Genomic DNA, 17922 nt, shown 5'->3' with positions numbered 1-17922 from the left:
ATCCTATTGTTTTCTTGAAAACATGACCAAAGTTTTACCACCTCTGACGCATCCACTACTTCACCTTGGTCTAAGCTTCATCACCCTTTCCCTTGCATTGTCACAGAAGCCTCCTAATTGGTCTCTCCTATCTTCCCTGTACCTTATCATGTCTCAGAACAGCATAGTCACTGTTTTTCCTCTGGTTAGATCTTGGCCTTCTGCCACTCAGGTTTTAATTTAAAAAGCTGAAGTACATGCATGATCTTTGGTGCCCCAAGAACATGTACACGTGTACACACATGCGGACACTGAATGCGTACATGCTTCCACAGCCTAACCTACTCCTACCACTCCTGTGACTACTGTCTTTTAGCCACACCAGGCTCTGCTGAAACCTGATCCTGTAGGACCCTCAGACCTGTTAGCTTTTTTTTTCCCCTCTCTCTTTGAAACAGGGTCTTACTGTGCAGTTCAGGCTGGCCTTGAACTCACTTTGTAACTTAGGCAGTCTCAAACTCATGATGATCCTCCTATCTCAGCTTCCCCAGTGCTGGGATTACATGTGTGCATCACCACAGTGGGCCTCAGACCTGTTCTTTTTTCCTTCTTACAGCTTTTTTAGATCTTTACTCAAAATATACCTCCATGAGGGCATCCCATCATATATCTTCCTTATTCTTTTCTTCTCTTTTTTTGTCATAGGCGTTCGGAGAAAAAAAAAAATCCTTCTGAATATTTTTGAGTCTGCTTGTAGTTGGTTATAATTTGCAGGTGTGGAGTCTGCTGATGCATACAGACTTACCAAAGGTGCCAGGCAGTAAAAGTTGAGGGTTCAAGAATGAACCCTGCCTAGGTCTGATTCTCACCTCTACTGTTTGCAAACTATAAGACCTCAGGCAAGGTAAGTAACATCTAGGTACTTAAATTAATCTCTAGATAGCTTATTTTCTGTTTTTGAAAAGGTGGCATTCATTGTAATAGCTGTACTATGAAGAAAATATGAATTAATATACACTAAATATTTGTAATGGTGAGTTAAGTGTGAATTCTATTTGCAAATAAAATTCAATCAAAGTTTTACTTGTGGTAACTTAAATTATTTTTTAAGAGTTTTCCTTTTTCTTTCTTCTGTCTTTTTTCTTTTTCTTTTTTTTTTTTTTTTGCGGTAACGCGGATTGACCTCAGGACCCTGTGCTTGCCAGGCAAGTGCTTATTCTACTGAGCTATCTCCCTGGCTCGAGTTTTCCTTTTGCTTTTGCTTTTGCTTTTTTTCAGTCAGGGTCTTACTATGTAGTTCAGGCTAGCCTTGAACTCCTAGTGATCCTCCTGCTTCAATCTCCTAAGTGCTGAAATTATAGGTGTGCACCATCATGCCAAATAGTTTTGCTGTTCTTCATACTGTCATAATGTATTTCTAGTGTGAGGAATATATACATTGGTATTAATTGGAAATAAAAGTTTTGATACAATGTAAATAATCCCCAAAGTATAATCCCTAAGCAAGTTAATTTAACAATGGGAAATTAACTGTACCAAGTATCATTTTAAATTTGAGCTATCTTCTAGCAGTAAATTGTTTTCTTCTCCCTCTCTGTCTCTCTCTCTGAAATCATCCCTACGTTTACTGCCATTCATTCAATGAATATTTTATGCACAACGTGTTTTAGAGCACATCACACTTGCTTACCATGAACTCGATATTATGCATTCATTCATGTATTCAAAATAGCTGTGTAACATTTTCGCTTACTTCATAATGCTTACTGTATTCAGGCTTTAATGATAAAATTAAAGATAGGTAGATGAAATACCAACATTATCCTCTTTAGACGTGACAGCGTTTGGAGGATGCTTTAATAACTGGCTTGGAAATTGTTTCTTCTATAAAAAGGACAAGATGAAATAAAATGTTTTATAGATAGTTGCATAGAGCTTTTTAACAAATACTTTTTGTAACTAATTTCTGATTGGCATTAGAATGTTTGAATTCCTGATGGGCATTTCTTTTATAATCCACTGTGCTGGATGTTGATGCTGTAACAGTGAGTTATACAGTATACATATATTATTAGTAGTGAAGGTGTTTTTTAAATGACCATTTGTTTTTTACTGTAACAGATTTTAAACCATCATGTATGGTAATTTTGCAAAATTGTTGTAGCATTTTAGCAAATGATAGCAAGTGGTTTGTTTATCTAACTTGCTGACTAAATGGTCTGGTAGTTCTGTAATCAGTTCTGGAATGCTATAGTAGTGGATAAATTTCCACTCACATCTTGAAGTTGCTTAGGAGTTTCCTTTTCTTGGGGGATTTTTGTCAGTGGCTTTTTTTCTTTTAGCTTAATTATTTGAAGCATTGTAAGGAACTATCCCTTCTGCATTTCTGTCTTTATTATTACTGATAATCTGACTGCGTAGATTTACCTCTCAGCTTAGAAATGATTTCTGCTCTCTTGAGGATAGATCTGTAGGAGCCTGTGGGACAAGACAAAGCTGAAAAACTATGGCAGTGCACCTTTGCGAGGAAAAGAGCCCTATTTTACAGAAAAGACATGATAGTAGCTGGTATATTATTAACACATTTTAGCACCAGCACTATTTTTTCCCCAGTAATATTGTGCAACAGTATTATGGGAGGAATAGAATTGCTGAAATTCCAGCTAGAAGAATTGAATTTGCCTCAGTTCTTTTATTTTACAACATATATTTTCTTGAGTACTACATATCTTCTTTGTAGAATAGGGCTCTAAATATTAAATGGGGTGTCAGTTACTTTTCTCTCATTGCTAGGACAAAATACCTTATACCCAAGATTAAGGAAGGAAAGATTTATTAGCTCAAAGTTTGTGGAGGTTTCAGTCCCTACTCAGTTGGCACCAAGGCAGAGTGGCACATGGCAGTCGGCAGCAGTTCATGGCAGCCGAAAACAGCAAGAACAAAAGGGAGGAGCAGCAGCAACAATGGCAACAGAGAAGGTTTTGTTTTTTTTTTTGTTTTTTTTTTTTGCTCCGAATGCCTTCAGGGCAGGTTTGGCTGGCTTGAGTTGTAGGGAACCACAGCAACCTGAGCCTGACTGCTTTGTTGAAGCAGTCATTTAAAGAAATGAACTAAGGGGCAGGCCCCCAACAATGGCAAGAGAGAACAAGTCTGTCTCCCTTATTTTGCATTCAGGCTCTCCCCTGGCTGGGCACAGCACTCACACCCATAACCCCAGCCTTGGATAATAAATTAACCCAAATTCTAGAACTATGCCCCAAGGACTGCATGAGGCTTTGAGAGAATAACTACATACAAACCATTCAGATCTAGACTTTTATGTTTTACTTTCTGATCTCGATTCACTTTCCAGTGATAAACATTGTTTTCCATGCCGGGAAAGAGCTGTGTTTCAAGAGCATTAATGGGTAGGATATTTTTATTTGGAGGACTAGAGTGTAGGAAACATGTGATGTTCATCTGGGAGATAGATACACACGTACACACACACGTGTGTGTGTGCATATACATAGCCATTCACTGGTTTTAAGCAGGAGTAGGGAGGTGGTAAAATCATCCATTTAAAAAGATGGCTGTGGCTACAAACAGAGATTTCGTTAGACTAGATCCCTTGCTTCTTTTCATTAGTTACTTTCTAGTCTAGTCAAGATTTTTTTTTTTTTTGTATGTAATTCTGTCACGCTTACCAACTTTCTGAAAAGTGGTCTCCATTTTGTAATCTGTATTATGCATAATCTACAAAAATCTAAATCTTAGAAATGTGTCAAAATTTGCTGACACTGGCCTTGAAATTATTTCCATCAGTTGACTCTATATTCACACAGGAAATAAGTTTCACTTTCTCCTTAGCACATGTTCTTTAGCCTTAGCTGAGAAACTGTCATCTTCTGCTCTTTGCGTATTAACCTTTGTGTCAGCTGCTCAGTATACCTAGAGTGCTAATGGAATTTCTTTCACCTACTTTCCATGGAATCCCTCTTTATGGGTTAGCTTTATTAAAAATTGCGTGGTCATTCATCCTCAAGTAATCTTAATTTTTATGACAGTAAAGTATGTACTTCTTGATAAGTTATCACTTAGTTTTGTTTTGTGTTAGTATTCTTCCTGGTAACTGCATAATATTAAGCTTGCAGCTACTGCAGTATAAATTCTTAGATTTAAAATGTGATATATACACCTTACTGTATATTAAAAATGGTAGATTTTAATGTTTTTATATAAGAATGATGAGGTAAAGAAGGGAGACAGAGATACTTGTCAAGACAGTCATACATTTGGCAATAAAACTAGATGGTTAGCCATTCTGTAGAAAAGAATTTTTCCTCTGCTCTCATACTAAGCAGTTAACATAGAAGCCTTCTGTAGCCCAATGTATGTGGAATTTCCCCCCCGCCCCACCAAGTGAACAAGCAGCTCTGCAGTAGACACTGTCTGATTGTTCTCTGCTTCACTTCAATTGTAAAAGCAGATCCCACAGGTTAAAAGCTCAGTCCCCACAAAGCTACTTTCTTATCCCTGCTGTACAACACACAAGCACCAGCTAGTATTACCTGTGTTTCTGCTAGATCAACTATAAACTGGAGCTTCTGCAACCCCCCCGAGTTCCACTAATTTCCTATAGCAGCTCAGAACTGAAGAAAACCCTCACGTTTATTGGTTTATTGTATGGTGTATTACACAGGGTATGATGAACACCAGCTGAAGATGTGAATAGGGCAACATATGGGAAGAAGGGACCTGGAGTTTCTGTGCTCTCTGGGTACACCACATGGCTGTTCCAGAACTTCTATAGCCTTCGTTCTCTACACCTGTCCATTTATATTTTTATGGAGACCTCATTACCTGTATACATCATTGATTAAGTCATTGGTTGTTGGTATTCAGTTTAATCTTAAGACCCTCTCCCCTTCGCAGAAATAGTGGCGAGGGGCTGAAAGTTCCAAAATTAATCCTGCCAGGTACCCCCTTTGAGAAACTACCTGGAAGCTGCCAGCCATCTGTCAACTCATAGCATACAAAAAAGACACCTATGATTGCAGAGTCCAAGGATTTTAGGAGATGTATGCTAGAAACAGGGGTTAAGAACAAATATGTATTTCATGATAGCATTGCTGCCTATCTGTTCAATTATATGCATTTTATTAACAAATATAAACTGTAGGAACTAGAACTATTTTTGATTGAATAACTCCCATGCAGTTAAATGATTCAGTAATGTTGACACCAGGAGTAATGGTGTTTGAAGGAAATTGTTCTATCTCTAAACAAATTTCCTTTAGTACAGGGATGCAGGTTATTTCCAGCTCTTACCTCACTTTATTTTTTATTTTATTTATTTATTTATTTATTTATTTATTTCCGGAACTGGGGATCGAACACAAGCCCTTGTGCTTGCCAGGGAAGCACTTATTCCACTGAGCCATTTCTCCGGCCCTCTTACCTCACTTTAGAAAGAATACTATATTTCAGAGTTAGACCAGGTACTTAGCAAGTCTTCAGATCTATTAGGTTGTTTATATTCCTTAAGAAGAAAACTGAAGAAATAATTGGCATATGGAATTGTGGTACTTAACATAAAAGACTGGTAAAGCAAGGGCAGACACATATTCCTGTGGAGGTTCACATTGAAAATGACTGTTACATGGTACTAGAAAAACTTCATTTTTCTTAGTCATGGCAGCAGTTGACACAGTGCACTAGTGGCTTAACATATCAACACTTAAGTCGTTATTTTTTGTTTTTGTTTTTAAGTCATTGAAATTATGAGACTATCATTCAAATGGAAGCATTATAGTTCTTCGGAACCATTATGATCCCAAAAGAAAAGGAGAGTGATACAGATACTGGCTGAGGTGTTTTGAGGTGCATCGAAGTGTTCCAAGCTGGGACTTACCTTAACATGTTCTTGAAGTACCATGGCGTGGATTAAAAGGTATGCTTTAGAACTCTCCCAGTGAACCTAAGGTCATGAGTAGAATGAAAACTCATGAATCTATATTTAATTATTGCATAATTTAAGATATTTTAAAATTTTAAATTGCAGATGTGATTATGGATTTATGGGGGTATTTTGTGTTCAGAAATCATATTTTATGTTTGAAGATTTTTCCCTTTTTGAGATAAACAAATATAATCTGTAGGAACTGGAACTGTTTTTGACTGAATAATTCCCATGCAGTTAAATGATTCAGTAATGTTAACACCAGGAGTAACCGTGTTTGAAGGAAATTGCTCTTTCTCTAAACAAATTTAGGGGCAAATATTTTCCTTAGGTTTCAATAGTAATGGATTATGATTTCTTTCAGCAAATACTCTAGAGATTATTCATGTGTTAGTGTATAATTACTTTCTCATTTACATCATGAACTGGTTCTCAGTGGTGGTGTCAGTTCATGATAGTCTGGACTAGAACCAGTTGGATAAATTCATGAAGTTGGAGTATTGACACGACCAACAAAATAATTCTTATTTGGGCCATTTCTAGTACAGTTTTTTCTTTTAAAAAGTATTTTCACTTAGATGAAAATGATTTAAAAATAATATTGTGACTATTGTCTGTCTGTGTATGCACATATTCATGTATTATATGTAGTCTTGTTGTTACTTACAGTTACTAGGAGTGGTCATTCTAGGCTTTGTAATAAATTTCGCCACCAAAAATCCTTTAGCTTTTTATATAGTAAAATTTACCTGAATGAGATAGTCAGAACTTTTTAAATTCGAAATCTTGGAAACCCAGTTTTTTTATTGTGGCTGCCACTAAAAATTTTCAAGAATGATAGAAGTGGACCAACCCAGAATGTTGAATTCACAAATGTTACATAAAGTTCAAAATTATTTACCTTTTACGTATTAAGGGAATTACATTGGGAAAGTAAACGTAATGGGTAAAAACTGAATAGAAATAGGGTGGTACAGCCCATGAGTTTTCAGGCTGCTTTCTGTTAAGATCCTTTCATCATCATCCTTCTGTTAAATTCTTAATGGAATTTAATTTTTATTTAATTTTTTTAATCTTTCATATAATTTTATTTTCTCCCTTCAACCATAATAATAATATCCAAACTTTGTCTTAATTGGTGGGTCTGTAAACACAAACTTATCCACTGTACTCACAGGCAGGGCAAATGCTGCTTCTTGAAATGGTCCTACTATAGAGCTTCTGGTCATCCAACCCAAGTCACCCCCTTGCCTGGCTTTATCTTCATTATGCTGTGTGGCTACTTCACTGAATCTCATCCCAGACTTCAACTTTTCCATGGCTTTTATAATTTTGCTGTTTTTCACGTAGAATGTGTCAGACCTTTACTGCACTGCCACCACCTTTGGGACCCTGAGCCTTCTTGTCAGCGCCATCACTCCCAGAGGATGCTGCTTCTTCCCCAGAACCTCTTTTTCCTTTGGGTGGCATCTTCCATAATTTAATTTTTAAAGCTCAGACAAACTGTTTTATATTAAAATTTAGTCTGTAAAAACAGTCTAATCACATGCATTTGCTTATTAGCCAAAATAGTCATTGATTTCAACATAGAATTTTATGTATAATACCACATACCAGGATCTACCTGCCAAAAGGGACATTTTCAGGCATAATGGTTTAAAGATAGCATGCAGTGCATTGTTTATAGAATATATTTCTTTATAGTACTTGTTACATCAAGCTGAAAATTTCTCTCTGGCCTAGTATTTTGGCCTCTTTATTTGTTTCATTTGAATTCCAGAGAGGATGCACAGCCAGAGTTTGTAACCACCAACTTTCTAATCCCCCTCCTGGAACTGGTGATTGAACCCAGGGCTTTGCACTGACCTCTATCTCCAGCTACTTTTAAATTTTTTATTTTGACACAGCTTCTTGTTAAGTCACTAAGTTGCTCTGGCTGGGCTCAAACTTGTGATCCTCTTGTTTCAGCCTCCCAGGATACTGGATTATAGGCATATATGGTACTGCAATGCCTGGCTTCCAATCACTATTATTACTGGAAGTTTACATGTGAGTGGCTAAAAATTTAAGAATCAGATAACCTATATTTCATATCTAATGCATACTTTGATATCTTGACAGGTATTAAGAATTATCTGGAAAAATATGGATGTATGTATGGAGATATAATAACATAAGTATGTAACGGTTCACTTTATATACCTGATATTGCTAAGTAATTATACGTGTATGGTTACTCCTAATAGGGTTGCACATGTAGGAAGCAGTGATAGATTAACAGTAATAGTGTTGGGCATTAAATGCCAAATTAGAATTTCTTTTTTATGGGGGTACTATTTTGCTTTTTTTTGCACTGACAATTGGGCTTTTTTGCCTATGGTCTTCACAGGTGAAAGTAAGCCATCATTATTTGATGTTTTTAATTCTTTGACCTTTTTCTCATCAGTGAAAGAGGTGGCGGGCCATTAGATATTTGTAACTTATTTATAATCTAATCAGTGAGATGATTTTTGTATTCTTTAAGTTGTGTTTTTCAAATTGCAGGTTTCAGGTCATTTATTTATTCACTTTTTTTTCTTCTTTCTTTTGGAATATGATGGATTGAAGTTGCAGCCTTCCACTGACCCATAATCCCCACCCCTTTAAACTGTTTTTTTTTTTTTTTTTTTTTTTTGATATCCGTTCTTGCTGAGTCATACACAGGCTAGGCTCAGACTTGTAGTCTTCCTGGAGTGCTGGGATGACAGGTGTGCACCACCACATCTGATTATCAGCCCATTTCATGCAGGGCCAAGGAATCGATTTAGTGGGTTATAACCAGCCTTAAAACCTATCTTAGAATAGAGAATAATGTATACCTTTTTCTAAATAAATTGTTTCAGTTTTTTTTTTTTAAATTGAAATAATAGTATGCATATTTATGTTGAAATTGATGGGGTTAATTTTTTGGTTTCCACTAAGTATATGCCTTCTGTAGTTACAGTTTCTCAGAAGAGCCACCATACATCCAAAGGTCAATTTACTGGACAAAAATACAAAGTAATATAAACATGAAGAGTAAATAAAGCCTAGAAAGATTTTTTTTAAATGTCAAATATCAGAAACAAGGTACAGAAATAAAATCAGTGTTTTGATTAATGAATCAAGAGCTCCTCTAAGAACACCTCACACCCCGTCTTTTATTTTGCTCTTCATTTATATTTGGATTTCTTATATAACACAAGCCATGCACTACATAAGCTTGTGTGTTCAATTTTTTTCACTTAACATGGTGACATCTATTTTGTGCATGTATTTCCCTGTGAATGATTCAAGTTTGTCCTGCTTTATGCAGAGTGGTATTGAATTATATATAAGTGCCACATTTTCTTTATCCTTTCATGTGTTCGTCATGATCATATAAGGTGCTTCCAAGATTTAGTTACTGTGAATTGTGCAACTAATGAATGGTTATACATGTGTCATTGTGATGTGTAAATATAATGTTTTTAACCCTTTTGGGAAGATATCTAGAGGGGAGACTAGATGGGTCAAATAGAATTTCTAGTTTTAGTTTTTGAGGAATCTCTGTACTGATTTCCAGAGTGGTTTTATCAGTTTACATTCACACCAACAATGTAGAGTTCCTGTTTTTCCTCTCCTACAACCTCACTAAATTTGTTATTGATTTCTTGGTGATAACCATTCTTTCTGAAGATGTAATTTCAGTTTTATTTTAATTTGTATTTCTCTAGTGGCCAGCAGTATTGAACATTTATTCTTATATTTATTAGTCGTTCATGCTTCTTTTGAGAAAGTATGTTCATTTTGGTTGGCCATTTGTGATGTGTGTTTTGTTTGGGCATTTAAAATTTTTTTTTTTTTTTTTGAGTTCTGTATATATTCTAGGTATTTGTTCTCTGATGAGTAAATAGATGTCAAAAATTATTTTTCCCACTATAGTTTATTTCTTTATACTTTTTTTGGTTGTTGTTGTCTTGTTTTTTGGTTTGGTGATTTCTTAAAAAAAAAAGTGAAGAACCTTTAACATTTGATATGATCCTGTTTTTTGATTCTTGGTATTCTTGTGCAACTGTAGTTCTAGTCAGAAAGTCCTTGCTTACAGCTTTGTCTTCTAAGAATTTTACCTTCCAGCAGCTTAAGCATTTCTTCTTTAATGTTTAGATCTTTGATCTGTTTGGATTTCAGTTTAGTATATGGTGAGAGACACAGGTCTAGATTCAATCTTGAGCATGTGGATAGCCAGTCGGCACTCTTTGTTTGTTTGTATGTATGTATGTATGTATGTATGTATGTATTTTAAAGAGAAAAAAAGCAAATTTGCAAAATAAGGTAAGAGGGTAACAATGATGAATGTATTGAATATTGTTATCTTTAAATTAGTCAGAATACAACTTCCACTTCCAGGTAACATCTCTGCTGTCACTGGTAGACAACATGTGTATACAGAGTCTGAATCCATGCTGATCCATTCTAGCAAGCAAGCAGTAGCATGTTGTCAGGTAGTGGGTAATCCCAGAGTGTGCACCTTATGACCAAGACCATATTCAGTTGGCCTGCAGCTATCATTCCATCTTCCTCATTCCTGAACCCTGGGAGCTGTCAAATGGAGCTGGCGGCCACTCTGAGTTCTTGGCTCTGTTGGACCCTCTCCAAGATGGTTCTCAGCCAATAGCTGTCTTGCACAGGATCACTGAGCCTTCAGCACTCACCACCAGCTAGAGCAGTCCTTCATATCTGCTGTTGCCCTCCACTGCTGTGTCTTTCTGTGGAGTACTCGGGTCACCAACAGTCACCATGTGCAGCTCTTATGCAGTGAATCCCATCTTAGGGACAAGGTGCAACCTGCTACCTCATTCCTCTTCATTGGTGTTTTCCTTTTCTCTCTCTTGGGCTTCATTTAGTGCCTCAGAGCCTTCCTGGATTCAGGGTGCCCACTTCCCTCCCTTTTATCTTCCTCATGTTGCTGTATTCTAGTGTTTGGTATGGCAGTACTCAGAGAAGTTCTTTCTCTATTGCTTACTACCCACCATCTTGGTCCATCACCCACCATTTGTTTTTAAAGAGGATGTCTTTTCAGCATAAGTTTGTGGTCCCCTTGTCAAAGATCAGGTAGCTGCATGTGTCTGGAGTTGTTTCTACATCCTCTATTTTGTTTCATTTAATCCACATGTCTGTTGTATGGACAGTACTATTTTTTAAAAATCACTTTGTCTGTCTTAGTTTTCTTTTTTTTCCCATAATTTTATTGAGAAACAAATAGCAATGAGACAGTTTCAAACCAAATTAGTAGGACAGTATCAATAATTAACACATTGCATACATTCTTTCTAGTGGTTAATTGCTGTACAAGATGCAGACATGATAGCCTATTTACAAACACCATTAGAACAAATCCCTCTATTCATTAAGAGACTGTAACTATAAATCTATCCTAACCATTTTGAATACACAGATACAAAATGGACATTCATCTGTATCCCCCTTTTTTGTTAAATTCCGTTATTTGAATAGTATAGGTGTGTAAACTCAGCAAAATATTCTAAAAGAGTCCAGTAGCCCATAATAGTATTGGGTCTTTCGCTTCACTAGCAATGTCAAAAATTGTTGACCTGAGTCCTGTCTTAGTTTTCTTGTTGCTCAGACAAAATACCCAATACCCACAGGTTAAGAGAGGAATGTTTTATTTAGCTTTCAGTTCGTAGTTGCCTGGCTCCAAGGCGAGGTGGCATGGCAGAGGGATATCACCAAGAATGAACAGTCCATGACAAAGTAGTGCAGACAGAAGGCAGCAAGCAGCAAGCAGGGTACTCCCTTAGGGTGGGTAGCACTCACCCACAGTGGAGCACGCTCAGTCTGACCAAGAACTATGTGAAAACCAAGCAGTGGATTAATTTAATGACCCTTGATCCCAGCACCATACACCTTAGATCTAGTCACCTTTGAAAAACCCCACCTATGACCACATGAGGCTTTGGAGGGACATCTCCAATACTTTTGTAGTGTAACTTGAAGCCTGGGATGTGCTGTCATTGCCCAAGGTTGCTTTTGCTATTTTTTGCTAGGTCTCTTCTGGTTCTGTATGAATTTTAAGGTGGTTTAGTTCTGTGAGGAATGCTTTTGGTATTTTGTATTAAATCTCTATGTTAGTTTGGGAATTACAGTCATTTTGATTATATTGGTTCCACATATCCAAGGCATAGAAACAAAGGATATCTTTCCACTTTCTGATGTTCCCTTCAATTGCTTTTTCAGTTTTCTGTAGTTCACCTTGCACAGATCTTTCACTTTCTTGGTTAGGCTTAGTTTTTCTTGATCCTATTGTGAAAGGCATTATTTCTCTAATTTCTTGGTGAGTTTACTATTGGTGTACAGGAACACTTGATTTTGTGTGAGAGTGTTTATATATGTATTCACTTTGTGTCTTGTTGTGCTACTGAATTAGGCTAGATGTCTAGGAATTTTTTGGTGCAATGTTTAGAGTCTTATATGTAGAGGATTATGTCATCGGAAATTAGTGGTAGTGTGACTTCTTTCCTATGCATATACCCCTTCTATCTCTTGCTGTTGCTAATGTGTCAAGAACTTTATTGAGCTAGAGTGGTGTTAGCTCACATCTCTGCCTTGTTCCTGATTTTAAAGGAAAAGCTGTCAACTTTTCTAGATTTAATATTATGTTGGCTGTTGTGTTATCATAACTGGCTTTTATTAGATTGAGAGGTCGTTCTACATTTTCTTCAGTTTTTTTTTTTTTTAAATCATGAATGGAGGTTGGGTTTTAGATGCAGAAAAGAGATGCTTATGTGGTTATTGCCTTTCTGTTTATGTGGTGTATTATATTTATTGATTTACATATATTGACCATCCTTTCATCCTTGATGAATCCTACTTGGTCAATGATATGTAATTTTTTTTTAATTATTATTTTTTAATTTTTTGTATTTTAGGGAAGGGTCTACAGGTGTTCAGGGTCTCACTACTAGATCGGACTCAGCGTGATTCTCCTGTTTACAGCCCCCCAAGTGCTGTCAACCACCACACCCAGTCTCAATTGCCTTCTCAGTGCGCCCCAGGGGCGGGGCCGGCATGACAGGCCCAGTGATTGGACCTCCGGCAGGTGCTTTAATCCACTGAACTATTTGGCTGACTCATATATATGATGTTTTTGATGTTTTGTTGCATTTTGTTTGCCAGTATCTTGTTGAGGATTTTTGTGTCTTATGTTCATTAAAGAAATTGTTATATAGATTTTTTTTTTTTTTTTTTTTTTTTTTGACTGGGTCCTTGTTTATTTAGTTTTGAAACCAAAGTAATGCTAGTTATCAGGAATGACTTTGGAACTACTGTTTCCCCTCAGTTTTGCTAAAGAGTTTGAGGAGCATTGGTGTTAGATTTTCTCTAAAGTTCTTGTGGCATTTGGGAATCAGGATTTGACCAAAAAATTGTAGTTCTTTTTAGTAAGTGGTATTAGTTCTCGTTTTGCCTTGCTGAAAATTAAGCGAGCAGGTTTAATTCCAGTTTGTGGTTTGTAATGGTATATCATATATCCTACATCACTTTCAAGAGTCCCTGTCTGTTTCATTTGAAATAAAGGTTATTTTAGGAGATTCTCTAGGGAGTACGAGTGGAAAGCTTAACAGTAGTAGCTTTTAAATGGTGTTAACTAAGGTTGTTTTATTAAGTAGAGTGATCTATTTTGCTTGTTGGCATGCCTGTTGGTGTTTATCAACCCTTAGATTGATTATTTTCAAATGACCAATGATAGCACATTCTGGAGTTAAGAAGTTCTCCCATTATATTAAATGGAAAGGGCAGAGTAGGAAATGTAATCCAATATCAGTTGATTTTGTCTTTTTGAGATAAGGTCTCATTGTGTAGTACAGGCTTGTCTTGAACTCCTGGCTATCCTTCTGCCTCAGCCTCTTGAGTGCTGGGATTACCAGTAGCTCTAGGTCAGTATAGTTTTTTTTTTTTTTTTTAACTTTAGTTTCAAGAGTATGTGCAAGTCTTAGGTCTTGGAGACCTAAGTTTTAGTAATGAGCAACTGGGAAACTCTGTGAAACTGTCTTATTGACACATTTTTTAGCCACACAAGCCATCAGCTATCTAAGATTTACCAAATTAATGACAAGAAATAGAAGATTGAGTAAGAAACCTTTTTTTCCTGCTTTTTGTTTGTTTCCCTTAGTAAATTTTTTAAAATTTATTTATTTATTTTAATTGTGTGTGTGGCCAGCTCAGCCCACCCGGGGGCGGGCCCGGCTGGCATGTGGTGCTGGGGGATTGAACCACGGTCCCTGTGCTTTGCTAAGCTTTGCTAAGCTTGTTCTAAGTAGGTGCTTTAGACCACTGAGCCATCTCACCAGCCTCACCCTTAGTAAATTTAAAATGTTCATAGTTAAAAAATTTACTCGAGATATTTGTATTGATGGAAGTGACTCATGTAATTAAAAATACAAAAAAATTTGGATGATACACACTGACACCCATGTGTATGTGTATGTTTTTTCATTTAATAGGTACTATAATTCAGAAGGTAAGCTAAATATTAGGAAAATTAAGCATCTATCATATATATTACAAATATTTAAGGTAATCATTAGTTCTGTCATTTTGCTTTGCTGAAAATTAAGTGAACAGTGTTAATTCCAGTTTGTGGTTTCTAATAGTATACCATATCTATGTGAGGATTTTTTTTTTTCAAATGTATTTGATACAGGGTCTCATTATGCAGCTAGGACTCATAGTGATCCTCCTGTTTTCAGCTTCTCCACCACTGGGATTACAGGTACGCACCACTACGCCCGGTCTCAGTGGCCAGCTTAGCAAGGCATGTGGTGCCAGGGATCGAACCCTGGTCCCTATGCTTGCCTAGGCAGGGGCTTAGTCCACTGAGCTATCTCGCTGGCCTTATGTGAGGATTTTGATAACATGTAAACTTATTTTTCTAGATTACCTCAGTGTCCTTATAACAGCAGATGTTTTGCTTTATTGAACAAATGAGGATGAGTATAGTTTCTAGTGAATATTTTTAAATAAATAAGACAGTATCAGCACACATGTTTTAAGAGTATATCTAAAATAGTTTCAAGGGGGCTGGGGAGATGGCTCAGTAGAATAAGCGCTTCCCTGACAAGTGCAAGGGCCTGAGTTCAATCCCTGGTTCCGCAAAAAAACAAAACAAACAAACAAAAAAAATAAAATAGTTTCTTCCTCAGAAAACAAAGAGGATGAAGATTTCTGGTAAATTGTTTCATAGCAGTGGAATTTGTACATTAGCATTCTGCACACTTGGGAGTTGAAAAAAAATGGAAGAGTTCCTTGCCAAAAGAGGAGGGCAAAAGATAATAAGCATAGTTTATCTTTGTGAGTTCTTGGAAACTGAGTTAAAATACATAGTTGTCCTCTATGAATTATGATATATTCTTTAGAAACCATATTTTGAAATTGTAGAAGATAATGTAGTAACCTCTCAGCTGTTTAGTAGTTGCTTGTCTTGTACAGATGTTTCCAGGCATAGCGTAGGCCTTTAAACTGAAGAGTTGAATTCCTTTCTTTTGATACTTTTAGGTTGAGACAGGTTCTTACTGTGTAGTTCAGGCTGGCCTTGAACTCACTATGTAACCCAGGCTGGTGTCAAACTTGTTTCTTGGGTACTGGGATTACAAGTACACACATGCTTGCAAGTGGGCACTGTGTACACTGACATGTACACTGTGGGTGTTTGCACACACATACAAACATACTGCTTCTGTTCCTTTGTGTACTTAAACTCCCTGTATCTACAACTGACCCTTGCCTGCTACCAGACTGTCCAGTTCATTATACTCTTCAGTAGCACTGCTTGGGTCTTCAGTTTAAGAGAACGGATTCTTTTTTTCCCCTCGATCATGATTTTTTTTTTTTTTTTTTCCAATCTACTTCATCTTCACCATGTATATGCTGGGTATCCTGTTGGGAGCTATGAGATGGCATTTGTTTCTTCAGAGATGTGTGCTGCATTGTTTCAAAGAAAAGTACATTCTGATCTAGTTAGCTGCAAATGGATATTAGTAGATACACGCAGTGCCCAATTCCACATTTAAGATTAGAAGAAAGAGAGTAAAGTTACTGCACTCATTATGAGATGTGAGTTCTGTATACTTGGTTATTGCAAACAAGTCAGAATCACCCCCAAGAGTATGGATTAGCTGCTATGAGACTATGTTTTAAATTCTGAATATAGTAAAACTTTAAAAATGTTTTAAAGCCAGGTGGCACATTTATAACCCTGGTACACAGGGGGCTGAGATGAGAAGATCACCATGAATTCGAGGCCAGCCTGCAAAGTATGGCAAGATCCTATCTCAAAAGACCAAAAAAAAAAAAAAAAAAATAAGTAAATAAGCACATTTTAAAAAGTTCTGAACAAGTATCTCATTACTTTGAAAAGTCATAACTCTTTTGGATGTCTGTGAAATCTGTCATATCTTTTAATAGAATACTCAGATGTGAACCTCATTCAAAAAGGAAAATGTGGTATGCCAGTGGGACCTGTCAGGAAAATCAAGTGTTTTCTCTTAGAAAGTAGAGTGAAATAACTTTTTTCTTCCTTACACTGTGGACCTGCTTGGGTATTATGAAGAAAGTTCGTAGATGAACAGGAACATATGTGTTCATTCTTTCTTCAGAATGCCTACTCTGTTGCATTGAGAGAAAGCTGCAAAGGTCAACCTTAAGTGACCTGGACCTGTTTTTGAAAATTGATTTAACAAATATCATTGGCATATAAGCTTTAAAGAGAGTGACTGTAAATATTTTATTCTGGAAATCATGGTCATGAAGACTCCTTTTTCCTCCTACCCCTTAATTGTTATGAGGAATCCTGAGCTAAACTTAGAATGGGAAGTTAGGGCTGGCCAGATAGCTTAGCAGACTAAAGTGCCAGCTTAGGCAGACACAGGGGCAACGGGTTCAATCCCCAGCCTGCTATGTCAGCTCTGCACCCGGGGCGTGCTGAGACAGCAAATGAGACTGGGCATGGTGGCACTCCCTGTATTCCCAGCATTTGGGAGGCTGAAAAACAGGAGAATCATTACAAGTCAGATCTGTGTAGTGAGACCCTGTGGACCATGTACTAAATACATAAAAAAGAATGGAAAGATAAGATGGAAATCTTTAAAACAAGCATTTACTTTGAAGTCTCTTGTATTTCGTTTATCACAATAGTAGTGTTAAAGGTGATCAAGGATGTGTGTGTGTGTGTGTGCGTGCGTTTGTGTGGTGATAGTAGCTAAGTAGTTAGATTAATCTGCATTTTTATTATAGTTCTTTTTTTTTTTTAATTATTTATTTATTTTGTGTGTGTGGCCAGCTCAGCCCACCAGGGGGCGGGGCTGGCTGGCTGGCATGTGGTGCTGGGGATTGAACCAAGGTCCCTGTGCTTTGTTTAGCTTAGCTTGTTCTAAGTAGGTGCTTTAGACCACTGCGCCATCTCACCAGCCCCTTTATTATAGTTCTTATTGTTGAAATTTTTGTGGAAAAACTTGGGAGTAAAAATGGAAAATTCTAACCTAGATCAAAGCTGGGGCAGAGGCAGGTAGTGTGAATATTTGTGAAGCAAAAGTGACTTGAAAAATAGGATCTACCTCAAGCATTCACATTTGAAATACATAGTGCGTCCCTGGCCAGGGCGCCAATTTTCAATCGTAGTTTCCAAATCTGCTACTTTCACCTCACTAACAGTGTGTTTATGGCTCCTGGGACAATGATCAACAAATATTCAGTAAATTTTTGTACAGTGAGTACACTTTTGAAAATACCAGGCTTTAAGACATTCTATGGATGACCAACAGGCCATGTACTTACCAGTCTCTTAATTTATAAATGGAAAGAATGACTGGCTATACACGGGAGTATTTTTATTTTGAAACAATCTTAGTATTACAAATTTGTCATCCTGAATCTCTTGTGAGATTTCTCAAGTCTGAAAAATCTTAACTGTACTTGAGAAATTCCTTAGC

The 17922-nt window shown here is 36.9% G+C and overlaps 1 protein-coding gene across 4 annotated transcripts in view; it reads left to right on the top strand.

Annotated features, from left to right (window-relative positions):
* Nucleotides 1-17922, top strand: part of Rbpj (recombination signal binding protein for immunoglobulin kappa J region) — a 105960-nt gene that overhangs the window by 29602 nt on the left and 58436 nt on the right. For 2 of the 4 annotated variants that reach the window (XM_023699193.1, XM_023699189.1), the window contains exon 2: nt 5731-5911. The exons of the other annotated variants lie outside the window; for them this stretch is intronic. In XM_023699193.1, coding sequence (XP_023554961.1) covers nt 5895-5911 — 17 coding nt within the window. In that variant the 5' untranslated portion in view covers nt 5731-5894. The remainder of the gene's footprint in view (nt 1-5730; nt 5912-17922) is intronic. 4 annotated transcript variants of the gene reach the window in all.

The sequence above is a fragment of the Octodon degus genome, unplaced genomic scaffold (genome assembly GCF_000260255.1).
Source record: "Octodon degus isolate 3935 unplaced genomic scaffold, OctDeg1.0 scaffold00006, whole genome shotgun sequence".
Taxonomy (NCBI): Eukaryota; Metazoa; Chordata; class Mammalia; order Rodentia; family Octodontidae; genus Octodon; species Octodon degus.
The sequence above is the reverse complement of the archived record's forward strand: the minus strand, read 5'-3'. Positions and strand labels throughout refer to the sequence as shown.